Raw genomic sequence first — 20033 nt, 5'->3', positions numbered from 1 at the left:
ATGGCACGCGGCTTTCTTTTCGACCGTGTTTACCTTCGTCGTTTCGTTACGCTTCTTCGACCTCGGATGCTGCTGGGTGCAGGAGATGAATAGCGCTGATCCTATGGTGTTTCCAAACAACCGCATCTGGTCGATTGCGACCCTCGATTGCTCCTTCTTGGGTAGCACATTGTGCGCTTATATCGCGGATCAGGAATTCCGACTGATGTGAGCTGTGCCGCGTGTGTGAGAGGAGGTGTGGGGGTCGAGAATATGAGGATACCCACCCCCGATTCAGCCGTGCTTTGAATAAACATGAGAACATACCCACCTACGTCTGCAACGGACGGAATCCTGCATCATGTTTTGAGTTTTATAAAAAATAAGACCGTCGACTGCCGCTATAATTCAATTCACACCTAATAATGGGACTGGGGTATTTCCATATTACAGGCTGTAATAAAATTAAAAATATCTTAGGGGCGGGTTCGACCCTTCGGGGGGTCCCCGCTCTCTTCGGGGCTCCAAGACCGGCTACACCAGCTGAACAACAGCGCCGTCTCACCTGCTTCTCTTCGTTTTATCAGTTATACCAAACGTGAAAGTGAAGGTATAACCGGCGAAATTCACCCTCGAGGTGATCGTTTAAACCGATACGAGAGAGACTCGGCGATGACGAGTCTCCGGTCTACCACTTCTACGAGCTTCTCGAGTGTCTGAACGAATTCCAAAGGCGAGGTACAGCCCGATAGGGTCGTATATCAATGAATTTTTGGAATGCGGTATCGCTCTTCGAGGAGCGGGGGAAACTCTGACAGCCGATACCCGGGGCGGGGATTCGGGTAGTGTATCTGACGTCTGATGCAACACGCCGATGCAGCCGACCCGGGATGACCTTAGTCGACCTCGGATATGACCTCTGGGCGACAATCTCCTCCGTACATGGAGATCACGGCTCGTATAAACAGGCGACGATGGTTTCGAAGACGGTGCTACTTTCGCCCCACCCCCCTCCTCATCCTTCTGGCTACCTTTCCTCGCAAGGAATAAGGCGCACATCTCGACGCCGCTCTCGCGACATTGTTGCGACATCGATATAAAGCGGATCATCTCTCTTGTCGGCGCTTCGTCGTCGTTATCGCCGCTGACACCGTGCACGCTGGTCGGTACTCGGCAGCACCGGGTCTCAAGGTGGAAGCTGCGGCTTCCTCGACGTCCTCGACCAGTGATCGAGAATCGCGTGGGCGAGTTATGGCTGGATCTAAATTCACTCCGAGTTTCAGCGTGGAAACCGCCTGATAGGTACCATACGAGAAACTGCGCGAAAGGAGTTACGCTAAATAGTTGAAGAGATTTATGTTAAAAAATTGTACGCTGCTTTGTATTACACTATACGCCGATACCCCATGCGAGCCGTTGCTGCAGCTTGGCTGGTAGTTTGAATTTGTTTTATGCTAATGTTATTTAAGCCTCTTCGTATTACAGCAATCGTTTATATGCTGATTCTGGTCTTTGTTGCGGTGCGGTATTTAGAAAAAGACAGAAAAAAGAAAAAAAATTGAATATTTTATTTCAAACTCGTCGGATATTTACAGTCTGTTATTATTTTTCCATCATACGACTTGTAGTTTCCTATTTTACTTTGATGCTTGCGAAGTTCTTCCGAGTCTCAGAGTCCTAGGATGGTTCATTTTTCACACGGTTTGTGATTCTTTTCACGCGATTTTTCCATTCCCATTAGTTATACACAGCATAATAGCAGGGGCGTATTTGTTTTTCAATCGCGGTCAAAAATCGCTCAGCGTTACCTGGAGGGCAACTTTGCCTCTTAACGAGCTGCAGCATTGATTTCTAAAGAAAAATTTTTGGTCCGGTTAGGCCGGGTGGCAAGTGGAGGTCGACCATAGGGTGTAGACCTGCGGAGCGTATAAGTCGGACTCGGATGGTTCGAGCACTTTTTAAAATACCCGACGCTGATTGTTTTAGCTACGGGGGTGAGAATACATTATATTAACGAGCGACCGCCAGCACGAGGAGAGTCGAAAGATGAACGACCCTCGAGCATTTACGGTCGTGACTTGTCGGGCTCGTTTAAACAAATGTTTGTTTCTTCTCGGGGCTCGGCTGGCTGGCTGCAGGGTCTCCGGTGCCGACCGCCGGTCGCCCGGTCGTGTGCTGCTGATCCACCATACGGCGTTTTTGCCTGCCTCGAGATAAGACTGAAACGCCCCTTCCTAGCGCCACCTCTTGCCAAATTCTACCCCAAACAGTAAAAATTTCGGACAAATCGTCCCTCGTTACGCAACAACGTGCGCCCTGAACTCGGAGCCGGGGAGGGGATGCTTCGGAATTTGCAGATAAATTGCCTCGTCCTTTCGGACTGACCCAGCCTCCTGGATGCCTCTTTAACCCGCACTGAAACACTGCTCTTTATTCACGGACTGACTGACTGGGAAATTCGATCCTATCACAATCAAAGAGGCTTATTTTCCGAACCGGGAACCCCGGACCAAGGGGTTGTCGTCGAGTGTATCTTGGACCAAAATCGAAAAGAGATGATCTTTCCAAGTGGAGCAGTTTGGGATCGGTAGTCGAAGAGAACTGCGTGCGTGTATAAGACGAGCCGTGTGTCCGTCGAGAAGAAGAAAGTGCAGTGCATGTATCCGTTCTATCATGCCGTGTATCAGACGACGTTGTCCTCGAAATGAACATAATGGGTTGACCGGAGGATTCATCAGTCGAAGCGTGAACATGGCCGTGCGGAGTTTGGAGCGTGAATTCTTATTCTTTTTTTTTCTTTCTTTTTTCTTCCATAAATCTAGTTTCGATGGCCTACGGATCAATCATCAATCTCGTGGGCACTTTGTGCGTTTACGCGGTGATGCAGCTCCGATGCTCCTAAACGATCCCACAGAAGGAAATGGACACCGAAGAAAAGAACCTACGGGCACAATGGTCGACCGATTACGATTTCAAAGATATCGTTCGTTTCGTGAGTCGAAAAGTGAAAAAGGGTGGGCGAGAACTCGAGCCTCTCTCGTTGCTCTCTCTCTTTCTCTCTCTCTCTCTCTCTCCTTTTTTTTCTCCGCTCGTCCGATCCGGCCGGGGTATAAATTAATTTTTTCCTGGATTCGCTCCACCGCGGCACCGTGGTGGTCCCATTGTGCCGTTGAATTGGTCATTACAATTTTGAAGATATCATCAAGGAAACATACTTCAAACGAGTTTATTGCCAGCTCAGACCTTCTGGTATTCGAAACTGCCATCTGTTGCGCTCCGCTCGAAACCTACGACGCTCCGCAGGCGCAGCTGACTTTTTCGGATATTTTCTCGGCGGTTTCTGCGAGAGGAATACCCGGAGCTTCTTGTAATGGCAGCTCGAGCTGCGGGGGATCGTTCCTCCACTCGGCGTCGGTCTCGGGATCGAGAAGAGGCTCCTGGAGCGGCCGCGTCTCCCTCCCTCCCACTTTGCAGCACTTTTATTTATGTACCTCGGAGCCCGTCCGTCGGTCCGTCTGTCATCCCTCTGCCTTCCGTGCCGATCCCGTCGCCGATAACTGCGGTAATTAAAAGTGCACCCTAGCTAGAACTTTTTAGAAAATCTTTCCTCTCCCGCGCGTCTCCAGCCGACGGCGGCACCGGAATTCCCGCTCTGCTACCTTCCCATTAATTTTTCAACGCCGTAGAATACGGCCGACCCTGCAGGTTTCGGCCTCGTTAGTCCGTCCAAACGCGTAGCACCGAAAATCGCGCGCGATCGAGAGTAGCCAAAACACGGCCAGCCTCAAACGCCTCGTAAATATCCATGCTGCTGCAGCAATGCGAGAGAAGTAGGAGTGTATTTTACCGATATTCTGGCCACCGTTCGGCGGCGCCCACGTCGCAGCGAAGGCCTCGCGATCTCGCGAGCAAAAGTCAGCTTCCCAAACGCGACGGTTTTCTTTCACCATTCCCTGCACCCGGGTCGACCTTCGTTGGCCGAGGGGACGATCGGGAATTTTTAACGTGGGAGAGCAGAGCCGGTGAATTTCGGCATCCGCGACGAGCGATCAGTTTTAGTGACCGCCGTGTGAAACCGGGAAGTTCGGAGCCGTCGCTTCGTGCAAGCGGATAAGTGGAGAACCAGGACTCTCGAATGCATCGTATTATACGATGCCCGCCAAGTCTCGTTTTACCTCCGGACAACCGAGAAGCGGACATGGGACCATGATTTAATGTCACCTCGCGACATCCACCGGCCAAATTTGTATACGCGCGATGTCGAAGCTGCTCGATCCTTGGCCTCGAATCGCCTCAGTTTGGCTCCGGCAAGACCGGCAAGACCGGCACTACTCACCACTCGAAAAATCCAGGAAATGCTCGGCAGTAAAAATATTTCGACAGATCGTTTACGTCCAGGTGAACGTTATTTGCGTCCCTGTAACAGACCGGTTTAAAGGACACACGTACATCATCAGGTACACCTTGGAAAGTATTCTTTTTAAGATACTACCAAATAATTTTTCGACGTAGGATACTGGAGTGTTTAGCGATTTGTTTTTTTACCTAACCATGATGACGGACGATCAAGAAGAATAGGATGGAAAATATGACGAGCGTTAAACCACAGTAGACGAAATGTTGGAAACGAGAGAATCTTGTTTGGTTCTCCTTTGGGGCGAAGAAGACTGCGGACCGGAGAGAATCTCTCTACTTCATACGATCCGTACTCCTGACGGAGGCGCCGCTGCGGCCGTGTGCCGCACGCCGTGTACAATGCACTTCTCGACGGTCGATAATCCTGATTTAGGTACGGTCATATTTTAGGCTAAGGATCGTGAAATTGAATAGTAGAATCAACGCGCGTGACTCGCCGCCTCGTTCAACAGGAGAAGTACGTTGCCTGCAGGACTGCACGTCGGACGAGAGGAGTAAATCTTGCAGGTGGGCTCTTCGACTCATCTTCCACATATGCCCAGGCACCGTTTCAAGATTCGCGAGGAGCATAATAGTCCTTCTTACCCCGAGAAAGCTGTAAATCTCCGGGCCGCGGCTCGTACCTTCTCAACGGGGCGAAGGCTCGAGTCGACTCTTCTCTGCGGATGCCTTCGAAAGCAAATACTGCCCGCGAATATCGCCGGTCACTCGGCTGTAGTGGAAGGACTCTTCATATTCACTAGCGACGCACTTCGCATAGGGTCAAGGATTCCCACCTGCACCCACGCAGTAGATCCAACACGACTTGTGTTCACCGCTAACGTGCTGTGCTGCTTCATTCAGCAAAAACGTGGTCGAGGTCGGTGAAAAACATCGGAAAACGGTTTCAATTTATCAACAATCGCGTTTCAGCCTCAACTCTTGATCAAGAAATCTGTGACCTTGACCACAACTGAACTCAATTTTCGGGAAGAGAGTATAATTTTCTCGTCTGACAATGAAGCATTAAACCTGCCAGTGTATTTTTCTCTGATCGAAAGTCACGCAGAAATCTTCAAACCGTTTCGACTACATCAGGCTGGTATCTCAAGGTTATACCCTTTGAGACTCCCGGGATAGTTGGCAACGTTGAAATCCTCTCGGACATTATCCGGGTGCACATGGATTTTTAAGAGACTCCAGCGCGCTGGAAGCGACGTCGTGACTCTTGGCAGGCAGGGGGTCATAACTCTGGCGTAACAATATTTCCAGCAATGTCCACAGCTATGCATGCGCTCAGTCGGACAAATTGATCCCCGTGCCCGATATCGCGCGATACGCCTTCTTACCTCGGACGAGGCTGCCGGGTCGAGAGGGTCCCGGGTCATGCGACTCCTGGAGAACTGTGTCAGCGTGTTCCTCGGACTGCCCCGGCGAACGGTGTAACATTCTGCAGCGCATGTAAATACGTATTTATAGAACGCCGACAACGGGACGCGAACATTTACGAGAGGGGAGCCGAGATACCCTCCGCCATTTATTTCCATCATTCGCATGCACCGATCGATCCTTGTCGCTGGCTACAAATTATACATGCATCTTACGCATTATCTCGTCCTTCGTTCTTTCCTACAAAGGATACCAGGGGGACTTGTACAACTGCAGTTTCAATCGTCTCTGACCGAAACGCATCATCGTGCGTACACCACCTATACCCTTTATAACACGAGCACTTTGAATTTACACTTGGTAAAAAAATTGAACCGTTCAACTTGGGCGAGATTTACGAGCTGCCCTCTGGTTTTCATTCTATTGCGTACGTACGGATAACGTATGGCCGCCTTATAAGTCGCCTTCTTTTAACGCATCTTCAGACACAATTTCAAGTTCTTTCGAACCCGAGGTCCGATTTTTCCAATCCTGGGATTCGGTGTCTATGGCGAAACTCCTGGACGACGCACATATAAGTGTAGGATTCCGTGAAGACCGCGTGTTCTCACAGCCGCGAGAAAAGGGTCTCATTACAAAGTCGGAGGATCAATGCGACGAAACTTGACCGAGAATCGAACGAGACTCGGTGCATCTCAGCTGCACGAGATATTCTCTCACCTCGATATCTACACGCCCAACCAATCGCAATGCCTCCCCCCCTGCCCCTGTAACCTGTAATTATTTTTAGCCCACCCATATGATGATGATATTCGAATGAAAGTTTTACGGTGTAATTAATAACGCGCATTCCTCGCGTGTAACGCCGACTTGGACTTTTCCTTCCCAGGAGAGGAAGCTTAGGCAAGCCCTGCATCGCGGCGTGGTTACTCTCGTCCTCCTCTATTAATTCTCCAGTATCTACTTTTACACCGAGTCGGTCTTTGCACCTTGATCAGTCGACCCAACTTCCCGTTCGCAGAACCCGGCGCTAATTCGCTTTTCGCTTATTCGAGAATACCGAACGTCGATCTTTATCTTCAGGCGGGTTCAGGTAGGTGTTGAAATTGAAAAACACATCGTCGAGATGGGCTCCATGGCGGGGTCACTGGAAAGAATGTATCTCTTTCATCTCGAAATCGTGCGTTATACATCGAGACAATAATGGAATAGGAAAATAAATACCGTTCTCAGTTCTACGGCTTGTCGCCAGTGTCTAAATACATATGGAAACAAATAAATAAACGATGGCCCGAAGGCGCGGCTTTCGGTTAGGCGAGTTACGGGCCTATTAGTCACCCGGGCGCGAATAGATATGTATTCATCCGTTCATTCATTCGCCGACAATATTCTCAGGTAATTATGCAACTAATCATTCCGTATGCAGATTCTGTCGATATCAGGTATCTATATATACAAGCTCGCGTTTGTTAGAGAGCGAAAATTTCGGCTCTATCTTCTTCCACCTTCTTCTACTTCCACCTCCTCCCGATCTTTAGCTCCTATCCCCCGCAGGGGGTTTCCCCGGCATCTCGGCCTTTCGCGTGATTAATTATCATCTCGTCCCGCGGCCCCGCGCCCGCCGTTCACGACAGGTTGGCGCGATTAATTATATAAACTTGTAGGCAATGACGCGCGTTTCAGATGAGGGCCCCGGGTGTATTCTTACGCAGAGGTTTACCGCGCTCCTGGCTCTATACCTGTGCATGCACGGATTATGTCTTAGTGCCAACTCCGTAAATGATGGAGCCTTCCTCTCCGTGTTGCCTAAGGAACATGTTAATCCAGTCGGGGTTATGGGATACCGGGTTATTAATTATTTCGAGCACGATTTCATTAGCTCTCATTAGCTGTCACTTCTTTTTCCCTTTTCTCTTCTTTCATCTATGTGTATATATATATATAATATATCCCTTTTTTATTTTTCTTCAACATCTTTTTCTTATTCTCTGTTTCAGACGGTGAGCAACAATCTGGAGCCAGATCAGCGGTGAGTTTGCAATGTTTCTTCTCTCTCAGCTTCGTTAAACTCGGCGACGATCATTAATTAATAATTTTCAAATTATTTACCTCAGCGATTACTTTGAGTTGTGGGCTTTCCTCCCCTTCCTCGATTACCGTCCTTAACACCTGTCTTCCTGCCGACAGTATCCTTATAACTCAACAACTCTTGTATCTTCTTAGTTATACAGCTGATCCAATTACACCCGAGGTGAAATTGTGTTAGATCCAACTAATTTTCCAACCATCTAACGGGTCGGAAATGATAAAGTCCGGTCTGCGTCTGGCCCAAAAATTTTCTGATTATAAACCATATTAATTCTCGGAGTGGGCCTCCGTGTTTTCGAGGAAAAAATCGACGGACATTATTTTCTTCTGAACCCTATGCAGTCGGGCGCACAAGATATATGTCTATATGTGAAATTAGCTAGCCTATATTTTCCGATGATTAAATAGTAGTATAACGTCAGCTGACGGGGCTGCAACATAAATCCTGAATATCACATTAGCGGTTCGTTAGTGAATTTTAAATCGATTAGCCTTGCGATAAATTTTGTCTACTATGTATAATATCCGATTTTTATTTTGTATTCGTATTTTTTTTTTTTTTCGATGTATTCTTTTCATTTTATTATCATTTTTAATAGGTCAGGGACAGCGGGTGTTTATTTATGGGGTGGTTCGTTAAGACAAAGGGGCTGCTCCACGGGGTTCGGTATGCGCGTGCCTTCCTCCCTGTCTGCCTGCCTGACGCGTTTACCCTGTTCCTTCTTCTTTCTCTCATCCGCCCGGCGATTTGATATATCGCGGGGGCTGAGGAACTATTTCGACCGACACCCCCGCCCTTTCCAACCTCCGGTCAGACATACGTCATCGAGTCATAGCGTCCTCATCCGCCGTACCTCTCGTGACTGATATTTCGACCCGACCCCTTGACACGAGGCTCTTATAACGCTCGTGCGATAAAAGAGACGAAGAAAAAAACGTCTATAATCGTTGAGCGTTTTCGGTTTCAGATTCACGCTGAAAATGTTGCTGGAAGCGATGCCGAAGGTGAAGTACGTCATAGACCTGACCAACACCCACCGTTACTACGATCAAAGGGTGAGTAAATTTGTCAATGATTTGTCGGGTAACCGGGAAGCGGGACCGCCACGCCTTATACTCCGATCCGCCAAGGAACACGTGAAGCGTCTTGTGCAAGTTGTTGGTTACACGGAACCAACGTGATCGGGCACGATCGGTCGATCGATCGCTGTCTCGCGTCGTCTACCATAATCGCTCTCAAGATAACCCGATTGCTCCCGTAATATGGCGGTAGGCAGAGCAATAGCTTGGGCTATATCTGCTATCCTACAAGGCCTGAAATCGATCAATCGATCGAACCATCGATCTATCTTCGCTCGTTCCTCGACGATCGAATTCAGTCAACAGTTTTATTTATTACATTATATAAATACTCGTAGCGCAACGTCAATGCGCGATCGGTGTCAACCGCCCTGCAGCAGGCTGCATTCCCAGATGCGCACCAGAGATATCGGAGGAGAAGAATCTTATCTCCGTATTTTCTACTCTTCGTCCTCAACTTCCCGTCTGCTGCAGACTCGCGGAGACAAGGAGCTTATTGTGGTCGGGACCGGAACGACCCAAGGGCTAATCAACTTGTTATTAGATTTTTGGAATAGCTGCGCTATCTCTCTTGCCCTGTAGCTCGTCCTATACGGCCCCAAGAAACACTTGTTCGCGGTCTTACGGAACGGCCTAAGAGCCATTCGAGCAAGTGACTACAACTCTGGGTTTTCTAGGTCAGACCTGTCAGAACGGAAGACCGATCAATTATATTAATAAGCTTGGCTTCAGTCGGTTTTCTTACACCTCTTTTTTTTTCTCAACGCACCGCCCGCTCCTCTCTTTCTCTCGCTCTTAACAGGTTCAACAAAAAACGTAAGCTTATCTTGTAAGGAAAGTGAGATTTCTAGTCCACCAAAGTTGGACCTTTTTTTTTTTGGTTTACTTCTTCTTTCTATTTTCGTGTGCGTTTTTTTACGTAAAGTCCAATGACCGGCACGCGTATAATAAATTCGGACTGGTATTTGGGAGAAATTTTATTACACGGTCGATCGGTTCGGTAACAGGTTCAATTTTATTCGAGGATTATAAAGAGAAGAAAAGGGAATAAATAAAATTACAACTCGTTCACGAAATATCCATACGACTTGGCCTTTCGCCTGCAAGACCGTTAATTGTAGACAAATGGCATGTTAATTACTGCCGTTCCGCCACGTGCGCATTTCGCAATTGCATCGCTTTGCGGGAGTTCTTTATAGTAATTCGTGTTTCGTTCGTTCGATCGTTCGTTCGTTCGTTCGATCGTTTGTTCTGGTCTGATCGTTGGGCGGTATAAGATAAAAGTATTAATAAGCTTATATGATCATGAATAATTAATGTACAAATTCCTTGGTGTCACACCCCCGCCTAATTGGAGCAGATTACTTAATGAATCCTTCATCCCCACGCCGGTGCCCGTTGATCTGTCATCGTGATCCGCCCGAAAACACTGAACACAAAAAAGGAGAGCTAGAGAGAGCCGGCCGAGGAGAAGACTCATTCACTAAAACAAAGGGCCTTATAATGAACCGTGAAGAGATGGTATCAAGGCTAGTGTGCTTTGCTGTCTTAATAAAGTTACTTGGCGTCGAGACATCTCACCCGCAAGAAGAAGAAGAAGAAAAAGATGGTGGCCCACGCGTTGTCTCTCGGCGAATCTATCCCTTCGAAATTAGGCCACTTCTTAGCTACAGAAAAATATTTACGAAATTTCTTTTCATCGCTGTCTGAAAGCGACCTATTAGGTCTCTTCGTATTGGTATTATAAGCTTGTATGAAATCAACCGGTCAAGTGGATATTCATAGAGACCCTTAGCGATGTTATGACAAATGTTGATCCCTGCATGATCAGGGTGGTGGGATGTATTAGGCGTACAAAAACGCCTCGTCATCGGGTCTAATTCTTCGCCTAAGGGGTTGAAGAAGAAACCCGGAATATGTACCCTGCCTTACGCCTTACCAGCTCCGGCGAGGCAGCAACGAAGAAGATAGGAAAGAAGGATATCGTTGCGTGATCGGTCACACCGCTGCAGTTCCAGAGTTGGAGAGAGGGAGAGTTTTCGTTCCTTTTTTTTGTTTATAAAAATTTCCTCCACGAAGGGGCGAACCCCGCCTCTTATCATCGTGGCTCCTCAACAACGAGTTCGGGTGAAGGTGGTATTATACATATATATGCTCACCTATCGCTGCTGTCACTGTCACGTCTACCTATCGGCCGGATATAATTGGTTTAATATAACCCGCGCCGAGACAAGAACGCCGGCGGGGAAGAAAAGGGTGGAATCTCGAGACTTACGACAGTGGCTTTCATTTGTGATCACCCGCGACATTTCGCTCAGTTTCTTCCGGTACAATGATACCTAAATCTAAATCGATCGAAACTGGGGTCATGGAATTAGCGAAGCCGATGAATCGTCTTTCCTCTTCTCAAAAAATGAATTTACAGGTTTACGGAGACACGAGTCATTGGTTATGGTCGAGCATTGCTACAGCGGTGAGTAGAGAGGCAACATCGCCGGGGGTACGGATCAGGTGCAACGTTGTCGATTAGGTGGAAAGAGCGTAATGAGAACCTGTTTTCCGTTAGATAATAACGCGTAGTGGGGGCCTCGGCCTCATGCATATGCATACGGATATGCATATGCATATTATACGCGTTCTTGCGCGGCAGCTAAGGGGGAGATGTCTCTGTTCGAGAGTCCGGCCACCTCCTCCTTCTTCTTCTCCTTCTTCTTGTTCAACGACCATTTCGGACGGAGCCAGGATCTGTTGCTTTTAAGGTACCCGAGAGCTGAGAGAGTGTCTCAAAGAAATTGAGCCGCCGCGGCGTTCACGGCTCGGCAGCAGCTTGAGCCGCAGGATCCTCTCGAACAACGTACGAGATACCCGGGCCTCCTCGAGTCGTCGTCACGGCACAACGCCCGCTTATAATTATTCATAATTAACAAAGGTTGTGTAATAATTAGCCCTGGTAATTAGCGGCGTGGTTGGCCAACCCGGATAGCAGACAACCAGTCGCTCGCTCGCCCGCTCTTCGCGTTCGATATATGGTACAGATAGATTGGTGGCTATATATTGCCCGATACGGATTATCGGCTAATGATTGATTCGTAGGTGCCGTCCTACATGTTCTACGCGCGTTCCCTCTTCCCTCCCACGGCAACCGACGCGTGTGTGCGCCTCTACCAAACTTACTCGCCGGCTCACGTACCTCGTATAATCTTATCCTTGCGCGTTCTCAGGCCTCCTCCTCCTCCTCCTCTCCCCCTCTTCCCGCCTTTCCTTCCCTCATCTCGTCGCCTGGCTGAATGCCTGCAGCGTTCCACACACTCCAACTGCAGCCGCGTGTATTTATAACGAGGAGTAACGTAATACACGTAAATTTCAACGCTAATAACCCCATGTGTATATTTTATTATTATTCTTATTACAGGAGGTCACCGATGCTGGTCTAAAGTATTTAAAAATCATGGTTCCCGGAAGACTGATTCCACCTATCGAGCTTGTCAAGAGGTAAGTTGGCTACTACATTTCTCACATCGCATGTTATTACAAATAACGAAAGAACGAACTTCGAATCTTCGGTATGCCTGTATATATGTATACCGTGCATGTACCCAACCATGTTTCGGTCATCGTCTTTTTTGCACTCAGTACGACTGTTTTTTCCAAGTCGTCAATTACTTACGTACATTCCAACCAATGCACCAGTGTAACGCAATGATGAAAAACTGCAGACTAGATAAGTCGGTGTTATTCAGCTATTCAAGAGCGAAAATATTCAGCATCAATTTGCTCAATACCTAAGACTGACACCCGGAATATCAATTCGGTTTCATACTATTAGCACATTTTTCGGGATAAAATTTGACACAATTTGCAGTCGAAGGGAAACAATGAATATCCATAGCTTCTTTGTGGCTTACGGTGTTGATTGAAAACTGAGCTGGTCCAACACCCGCCACAATTTGATATCACAATCGGTAGAAACGCTGACCCGGTCGCGGTTGGACGCGGTTTACGAATGTAGAAATTTTGTCCACACTCTCTTCAGGCTTAGTGGGTATCGATGCGTAAGAGAGCGGTTGCCACAAGCGATAGAGCTTCTGAAGAAGCGAAACGCCGAGGCGCCGTAGCAAAAAAAGCTCATCCTCGTGGGCAGCGGGCCTGAGGGAAGGAAGAAATTGGTAGCTAGGTGGCGGGCTCGTTGACTGGTATACAACGCGGACACCCGACACTCCAGGTAGCATTATATCGCGTGGCTTGGGTACGAGTCGACTTGTGTACGATAATACGCAGAGTGAGAAAAAAAAAAAAAAAGTGAGGCAGGGAGGAAGGAGAGAGTAGTTAAGGCGCGATAGTTAACTTGAGGCACATCGAAGCCGAAGTCAAACCGCGCCGACTTGAACGATCGCACGCATGTATTCAAGTTGACATTCGATTTGCCGGAACGCCCATGCTATGCCGCACACCGCACATTGGTGGCTCTTCTCTCCTTTCTCTTTTGCCTTTTTTTTTTTTGCTTTTATCCTCCTCCTCATCCTCCTCTCCCTCGCTCGCCTGCGGGAAAGAGAATGAGCTCGGAGGAGACGGAGGATGAGGCGGGACCGCGTTAACCCCGAGTCCAGAAACGGCGCCGGGCATGCGCGCCTTCCTTCGCGGATGCAAAACAGGCCCGCTGCAGACTGCCGGCTCGGGTAATTAACTGCAATAAACGTCCGATGATTTACCGAAGCCTGAACCGTCGCCTTGCGTCGTTGTCCAAGATGGTACCGGTGCGAATTGACCATTTTCAACGGGCGCGCGAGTTCCCTCTGTCTTTGCTCATAATCGTGCAGCGCGGGAAGAAGGCTTGCCCGTGATACAGAGGTTAAATCACGGCTATTTACTGGCCTCTCAATGTCACTATCGCATTTTCGTTACCGTAGAGTGCGTATAACGAGGTCTCGTGCATATTCCCGCTCCTCCTGCCCCCCTTACTTTTTTTCCGCCTCTTCCTCTCACCGTCTCTCTCGCTCTCTTATCTCTCGCAGGTCCGCCCTGGAGCCTCCTCCTTCTTCTGGAGTATGTCTTGTGTACGGTCTTCATTTCGTGCATTCGGGCTGCAGCGCTGCCTTGAGAAGCGATTTTTTCTCTTTTTTTCTTTTAAACGTGCTTATTTTATAATTTTCTTCTCATACTTTTTAACTGAATTTAAGATTGGACGTAACGCGAACGCCGAGCCTCCTACCCGATCGGTTTAATAATGATTATAAATTAAAATTTATCATCTCTCGGTAACCGAACCCACTTTACACACGCCGCATCGACGACGCTACCGGGGCCGTGCAACCTCGTCTCGGGTTTCCAACATTTTTCTTCCTCTTCTCGGTATTTCGACACTATGGAATATATCGTAATTGCAGATTTTCGGTGCGCCCCGCTAGGCGATCGGCATCTCAGAGAGGTGAAAGCCGATGGCCGGCTCGGGGGAGAGTAGGGCAACTAGGGCCTAGAGGGCAACTCGGCCAACTACTAATAAGACGTCTTCTCTGAACGTTCGTAATTACGATCATACATCCTTTATGCCTTGAATGCCAAGGCCTGTCAAACATCCCTCAAATCATTGACGCTCGGCACTTTACCATATTTCATCGTATCAGACTTATGGTGTGCAGGGCGATGACCAGTCATCGCATCGAAATTCTCAATTAGCTGTTATCCTCAATCTCGAGTAAACCGGAACCTTAATTTGTCAGGTGCGGAATTCGAGCCGAAATTTATGTGATGGTCGATTAGAATTTTGAGAAACGAGTTTTATTTTTCAGCCGCTCAGCATCAAACTTTTATTAATCTTTGACCGGACAGGCTGATGAGAAAAGAATTAAAATAGTAATTTAGCTTGAATGATTATCTGAATTGTGCAAAATTGTCTGGTTTTATACCATATCTTGTAACGCGTCAGAGCTGCATCAAAGTGCAAGAATTGAGTATACAAGGTATAATAACCGATTGGCGTGTGGCTGACTATCTTTAATTGCCGGTTATACAGCCGTAGCGCTTATCTACGAGCGGGTAAATGATGAGTTATGGGAATGAGAGAGGGACGACGGTGAAAAAGCGGTATGGAACGCGAGTAGTAACAATCTCAGAGTCGTTACTATCGGGAACGACGTCGTCAAACTATGCAGAACCCATCGACTGCCGGGGATTCCCTCGGTACGTATATCCAATCGGCGTTTATAGTCTCGATAATATCTCCACGAGTCCAGAGGAGTATAAGTAGGTACGAAAAGAAGAGTTTGAACAACTTGTCTCCGAGTGTGGTGGCGAACTTGACAGAAGTACGGTAAGAAGGCGGATTTAAAGGATCCGCAGTCGCTGCTGCTATATTATACCTGATTGCTTTAGCCGTTCATGGCGATGATCGGAGGTGAGAAAGGAATGTCGCCAACTTCCGAAACGAAACTGTGATTCACGTTTCCAGCTGCGGGTTCGTTCTGTTCGACTCTTTCACGGTGCCTCGAGGCGACGACGCCGCTCCGTGGTCACACTCTCATCGGCCGTCGGTGTATAAGGCATAATAATTAACTGCATCCTTGATGGGTTCGGATTGGTTTACTCGATAAAAAGAGTCAGAGGTTAAGCTAGGCGCCACATAATATTCTAGATATCCTTGAACCCGCGCGTGTATACGCGACACTCTAAAACCCGCAAGGCAAACGCGTAAACCGATGCTTCTCGGGTCTTTTAATTAACGTATTTAATTAGCTTACCCGCGCACCACCGCGTGCACGCCTATAACTTGGATATGGCCGCGTCCCGATGTGTCCACACGTATTTGCGCCGATCGTTTATTCGATTTATTTTATTATTTATTTTTTATGGATATTCATATATTACCTTATGCGTGCCTTGATACGTTATATTAATATTACGCCTGGTTTTAAAAAATATTTACCCACGCGCTCCGCGTATCTCGTGATGCAGGTGGAACATGAGTGAAATAAAAAAAATTCACTATACATACCGAATGCGGATATACAAGCAGCTACGCTTCGGAATTCTTTCTTCCTCGTGTCAATGTTCCTTGCTTTGCGTTACTTTATACCCGCATTCCTGTCCCGGCTGAACAGGGTAAAAAATATTCCTAAGATCAAAATGGGTTAATCGAATGCGCGCGGTTGTTGCGCCCGCTTGTGTTAAAGATAGAGCTTATGTAAATTGATCGGGTGATTATTGTCGCCGGTACTTTTTTTGTTCATTTTTCTGATCCGAACCGCCGCCGTTGCAGGCTAGCTCTTGATTTAATTTAACCATTCGCTCCGTGCGCGCTCGGCTCCGAATCGATTACTTGGTCAAGTCGCGCGACTTCTCGGTGCCGAAAACACCCACGCAGCTACGACGTTATCCTCAAGGAGATGGAGGATGACTCGAGGTTACCGAATTGTTCCGCTCTCCCTGCGACGCCACTTTGCTAATCAGGTTCCACTTTTTTCGTCGAATCCTCAAAGCTGCGTGTTTGGATCCGCGTGTGTTCACGTTCCGATCATCGAGGAGATGTGGATACGTGCAATGATGTTAACCCCACGCGGAAGGAAAAATATTGTAGACTTTACATCGCCTGTGGTGAACGTATGGACATCACTTTTTAAGGAGTTATAAATCTACATCGGTTGTGGCAAGATTTGCCAAGTCGATAATAAGAGTTAGAAAACCAATAGTAAGAGTTGCGATATGCTTAGGTAGATCTACCACAATTGATGTAGACTTGACACCAAAAAAGTGCCGTCCATGTGTTCACCAAAACAGTTGTAATATCTAAATGAAACATTTTTCCGTGCAGAATCACGGAATCCATCCTGATTCACAACACAATCATAAGACACTTGAGATATTTTTCGTCCAACACTGTTTTCTCTTCTTACTGTAACCTTAGATCAAAATTAATTAGGAATCTGTGTTATAATCATCGTGGAATTGCTGGCTCAAGTTGACGAGGGACTGAAAAAATAAAAAAACGAAGATAATTTGATTACCGACTCGCGTGCAACACGAGGATGCGAAAAAAAATTGTTAGGCGCGTGTTGGTTGGACAAGCAGCCGCCACACTTCTCGTTACATCCCATCATGGGTCGTCACATCACGTAATTCACACTCGGACGATCCGAGTTCTCTTGACTCATATAACTAATTAATTGCCGCTGCAGCTGGTCCGAGACGCGATTTGAAAAAAAAAAGGTGACCATATCCGATTTTTTTGGTCATGGAACGCCCTGCAGTAGTTATTGGTTAGTGTCCTAAGATTACGCGTCTAATTTCACGGTTAACGGCGGTTCGGATACTGTCCCAAATCTTTGACTGCTTGGTTTGAACTGGACTGTGATTTTCTTGCGGTCACTTTGGGGCCAGGCTTCGAAGGAAGAGCCTTAGCAAGGATCAGTGGGGGGATTAGATTCCGCGTCTAGTCGTCGGTACCCGCAGAGTCGCGGCCAATCTGTAACCGATAAAAGAGGGAATCCTGGCGGGAGCTCAATACCTTTTGACGCGGATGTCGCGGCCGGTTTGCAGCGTCCCGTCGCGTCCTGGGCCGGTTGATGGCGGTGATAATCCGAGATATTGAACCCGGAGAGAGAGAGCCTCGTTAGGGTATAGCACGCCCGCTGCGGATTGAGCAATTTCACGTGGAATGCGGTGCTAATTGAAATATACAAACCCGCTAATGCGACTCGATCGTTCGAGTATGTTTCACTGCTGCCAGATGCAGGCGTACATTCTCCTGCCTGCATCCTCGACAGTCGGACCCCGGGGACTTGCGGTTTTGATAAATTTTCCACGCGGTGCATCTTGAGGGGCATGCGGTGCCTGGATACCCGATGCGACAAGACGTGCAAAATTACACTTGAGAATGAAATCCTGTTATACGCAACTTGACAACAATTTGATGTAGTAGTAGTTGAATACTTTTTGAACTTACTTGGTTCCGATGACCTGCGCCTTATGGCTAACTGTCGCAACAACTTTATTATATTATACATTTATCATAGGTTCTTCCAACCATTATTATATACGATTTAGAAAAAATTCGTCCGGCGAACAAATCCCCATGAATAATTACTGAACAACGCGATTGCGGTCTCGCGCGACTCAGGCGAGCTGTTCGTCGCGTGGGAGGATCGCAGGATCAGAGGATCAGAGGACGACAGAGCAAGGGGGAGGATGGCGCCTGGCTCTCGACGTCTTTATTCGCCAGACGTCGAACATATAACCTATGTTCCTCCTGTCGACTCTTCGCTGCTCTCGCGTAATGTACTACACGTATAGCGTATAACTACACAAGCGTAGCGTTGTCGAGAGTAAGCGCAGCGAGACAATGCTCCTCGGGGTAGTGTTTGCCTGGTTGTAACCTGATGCTTCTCTCCTTGCCCGCGAAAAAAAAGATCACGATCGTTTGTATTGAGACCGTGCAACGTTTGAGCTCCCTTGTTCTACACGGTGGGAAAACATGCCGATTGTGCCGGAGAGTAGGGAAGAACGGTGTGTTGTTGGCATGTCTTCTCTGGTTCTCCATTTTTTATGAGAATATAATCACGTCGACTTGTTCCGCCAATCACTTTGAGTTGTGATATTTATGTAAGTAACTGAAAACACAAACCACAGATGTAACTCGAGTTTGTCATCGGTCAGAGAATCACGGGTTTTGGAAACAAGTTTTGTCATGTGATTCGAAGTCATTTGAAGTAACGAAGTCTTTTGGATTCATAAAGTCATTCGAAGGCGGATCAAGTCATTCGAACTCTCGTTGATTCCGAACTTTCGATATCGTTCGTAGTCTTTTGAACTCGTTCGAATTCCGAAAGTGATCCCAACTCATTCCCCAACTCATAAAACCATTCAAAGTCTTCATGATTCCGAAGTTGTGAAGTGATTTGAAGATTTCTCAAGTGTACCTAATTCAGATTTGAATACGCACGAGCCGACTGTGAGTGAATCGGAAATTGAAAACGAAGGAAACGTAGCCATCCTTAATTTCCCTCCGAGTAGATCCTGGCGAAGGACCTTCTCGACTACGACCAAGAGAATGGACCGAGCGCGACAGCGTAGCTCGTCGGGAGATGTACCCAACTCAAATGTTTTGACGTGGTTTTGCCCGTGATTCCGAAGTCTCTCGGGGGTTGGACCGGGGGAATCGGACGTGGGTGGCAGGTCGTCACGGTCGCTCATATGCATAACGCGCTTCGCGTCTTACTTCTTACCTCGCGCGTCTTAAAGTGGCACGGCGAAGCGGAGCTTGCGACGGGTTCCGTGGGATCGTCGCGGCCACGACGGTCAACCTCTTGCATGCGCGTCGCCTGGACCACCCCGGGGATTTTTTTTCCGTTACGTAAATTCGCGCCGAGTTTTTTCGCCCCGCCACTTCTTCTTCTTCTTCTTCTTCTTTTTGGCGCCGGGCGCGCGATGCGAATGTGTCATCCTCCCCCTTCGCCTCCGCCCCTTGTTCGCTCCGCCGCTTCGTTCTCTTTCTCATTCCAGAAAAAAGGCTGAAAACCAATAGCCTTGCTAGGCCGTTCGGTTAGGTTTTAGGCGGTAAGACATATGTTACTATTTCGGAACCAGTTTTGTATCTTGAACCGTAATTAACCGCTTCGCGTGCACCGTTTGTTCTTTTGGAGAACAGCCGCTGCTTTCTTCCAAACAGCTGTCTCGTCTATTTCTCTTCACCGTAGGAACTGCAAGACTGGTAGCGAATCGAGCGCCGTTATTGGTCCAATTTTTTTGCGTACCTTTTCAACCGGTGCAACCATTTTCTTTTTATGTAATTCAAATAGATCTCCGAACGCATTGATTCCTCTTTTTATCATACCCGAGTGTTATTTACACAAGTTGTCTCGCGGTGCTACGGCCGGGCTTATCGAAACTCGACGAGGGCTTAATCTCGCACAATAAGCGAACGCCCATATTTCGATGTAAATGTCCTGATCCTTGCGCCGCCCGCGGTCCCGTTTCGGGAGATAAATAGCGCGACAGGGTTTTTTATCGGTGAATACAGCGCGATTAATCTGGAGATATATTTTGAATGAGATACGCGAACGTCGGCGTGGCGCTTTCAGCGTCGAGTTCATTCGTTGTTCATCCTAGCTGTA

At 47.7% G+C, this 20033-nt stretch overlaps 1 protein-coding gene across 1 annotated transcript in view; it reads left to right on the top strand.

Annotated features, from left to right (window-relative positions):
• The window catches only part of LOC124185716 (histidine-rich glycoprotein-like), a 48434-nt gene that overhangs the window by 16221 nt on the left and 12180 nt on the right, over positions 1-20033 (top strand). Inside the window, exons 3-5 of the mRNA XM_046576751.1 lie at positions 7761-7792; positions 8820-8907; positions 12344-12423. Coding sequence (XP_046432707.1) covers positions 7761-7792; positions 8820-8907; positions 12344-12423 — 200 coding nt within the window. The remainder of the gene's footprint in view (positions 1-7760; positions 7793-8819; positions 8908-12343; positions 12424-20033) is intronic.

Source organism: Neodiprion fabricii, chromosome 6 (assembly GCF_021155785.1).
Source record: "Neodiprion fabricii isolate iyNeoFabr1 chromosome 6, iyNeoFabr1.1, whole genome shotgun sequence".
NCBI classification, from domain to species: domain Eukaryota; kingdom Metazoa; phylum Arthropoda; class Insecta; order Hymenoptera; family Diprionidae; genus Neodiprion; species Neodiprion fabricii.
This window is presented reverse-complemented; position numbering and strand designations above follow the sequence as displayed.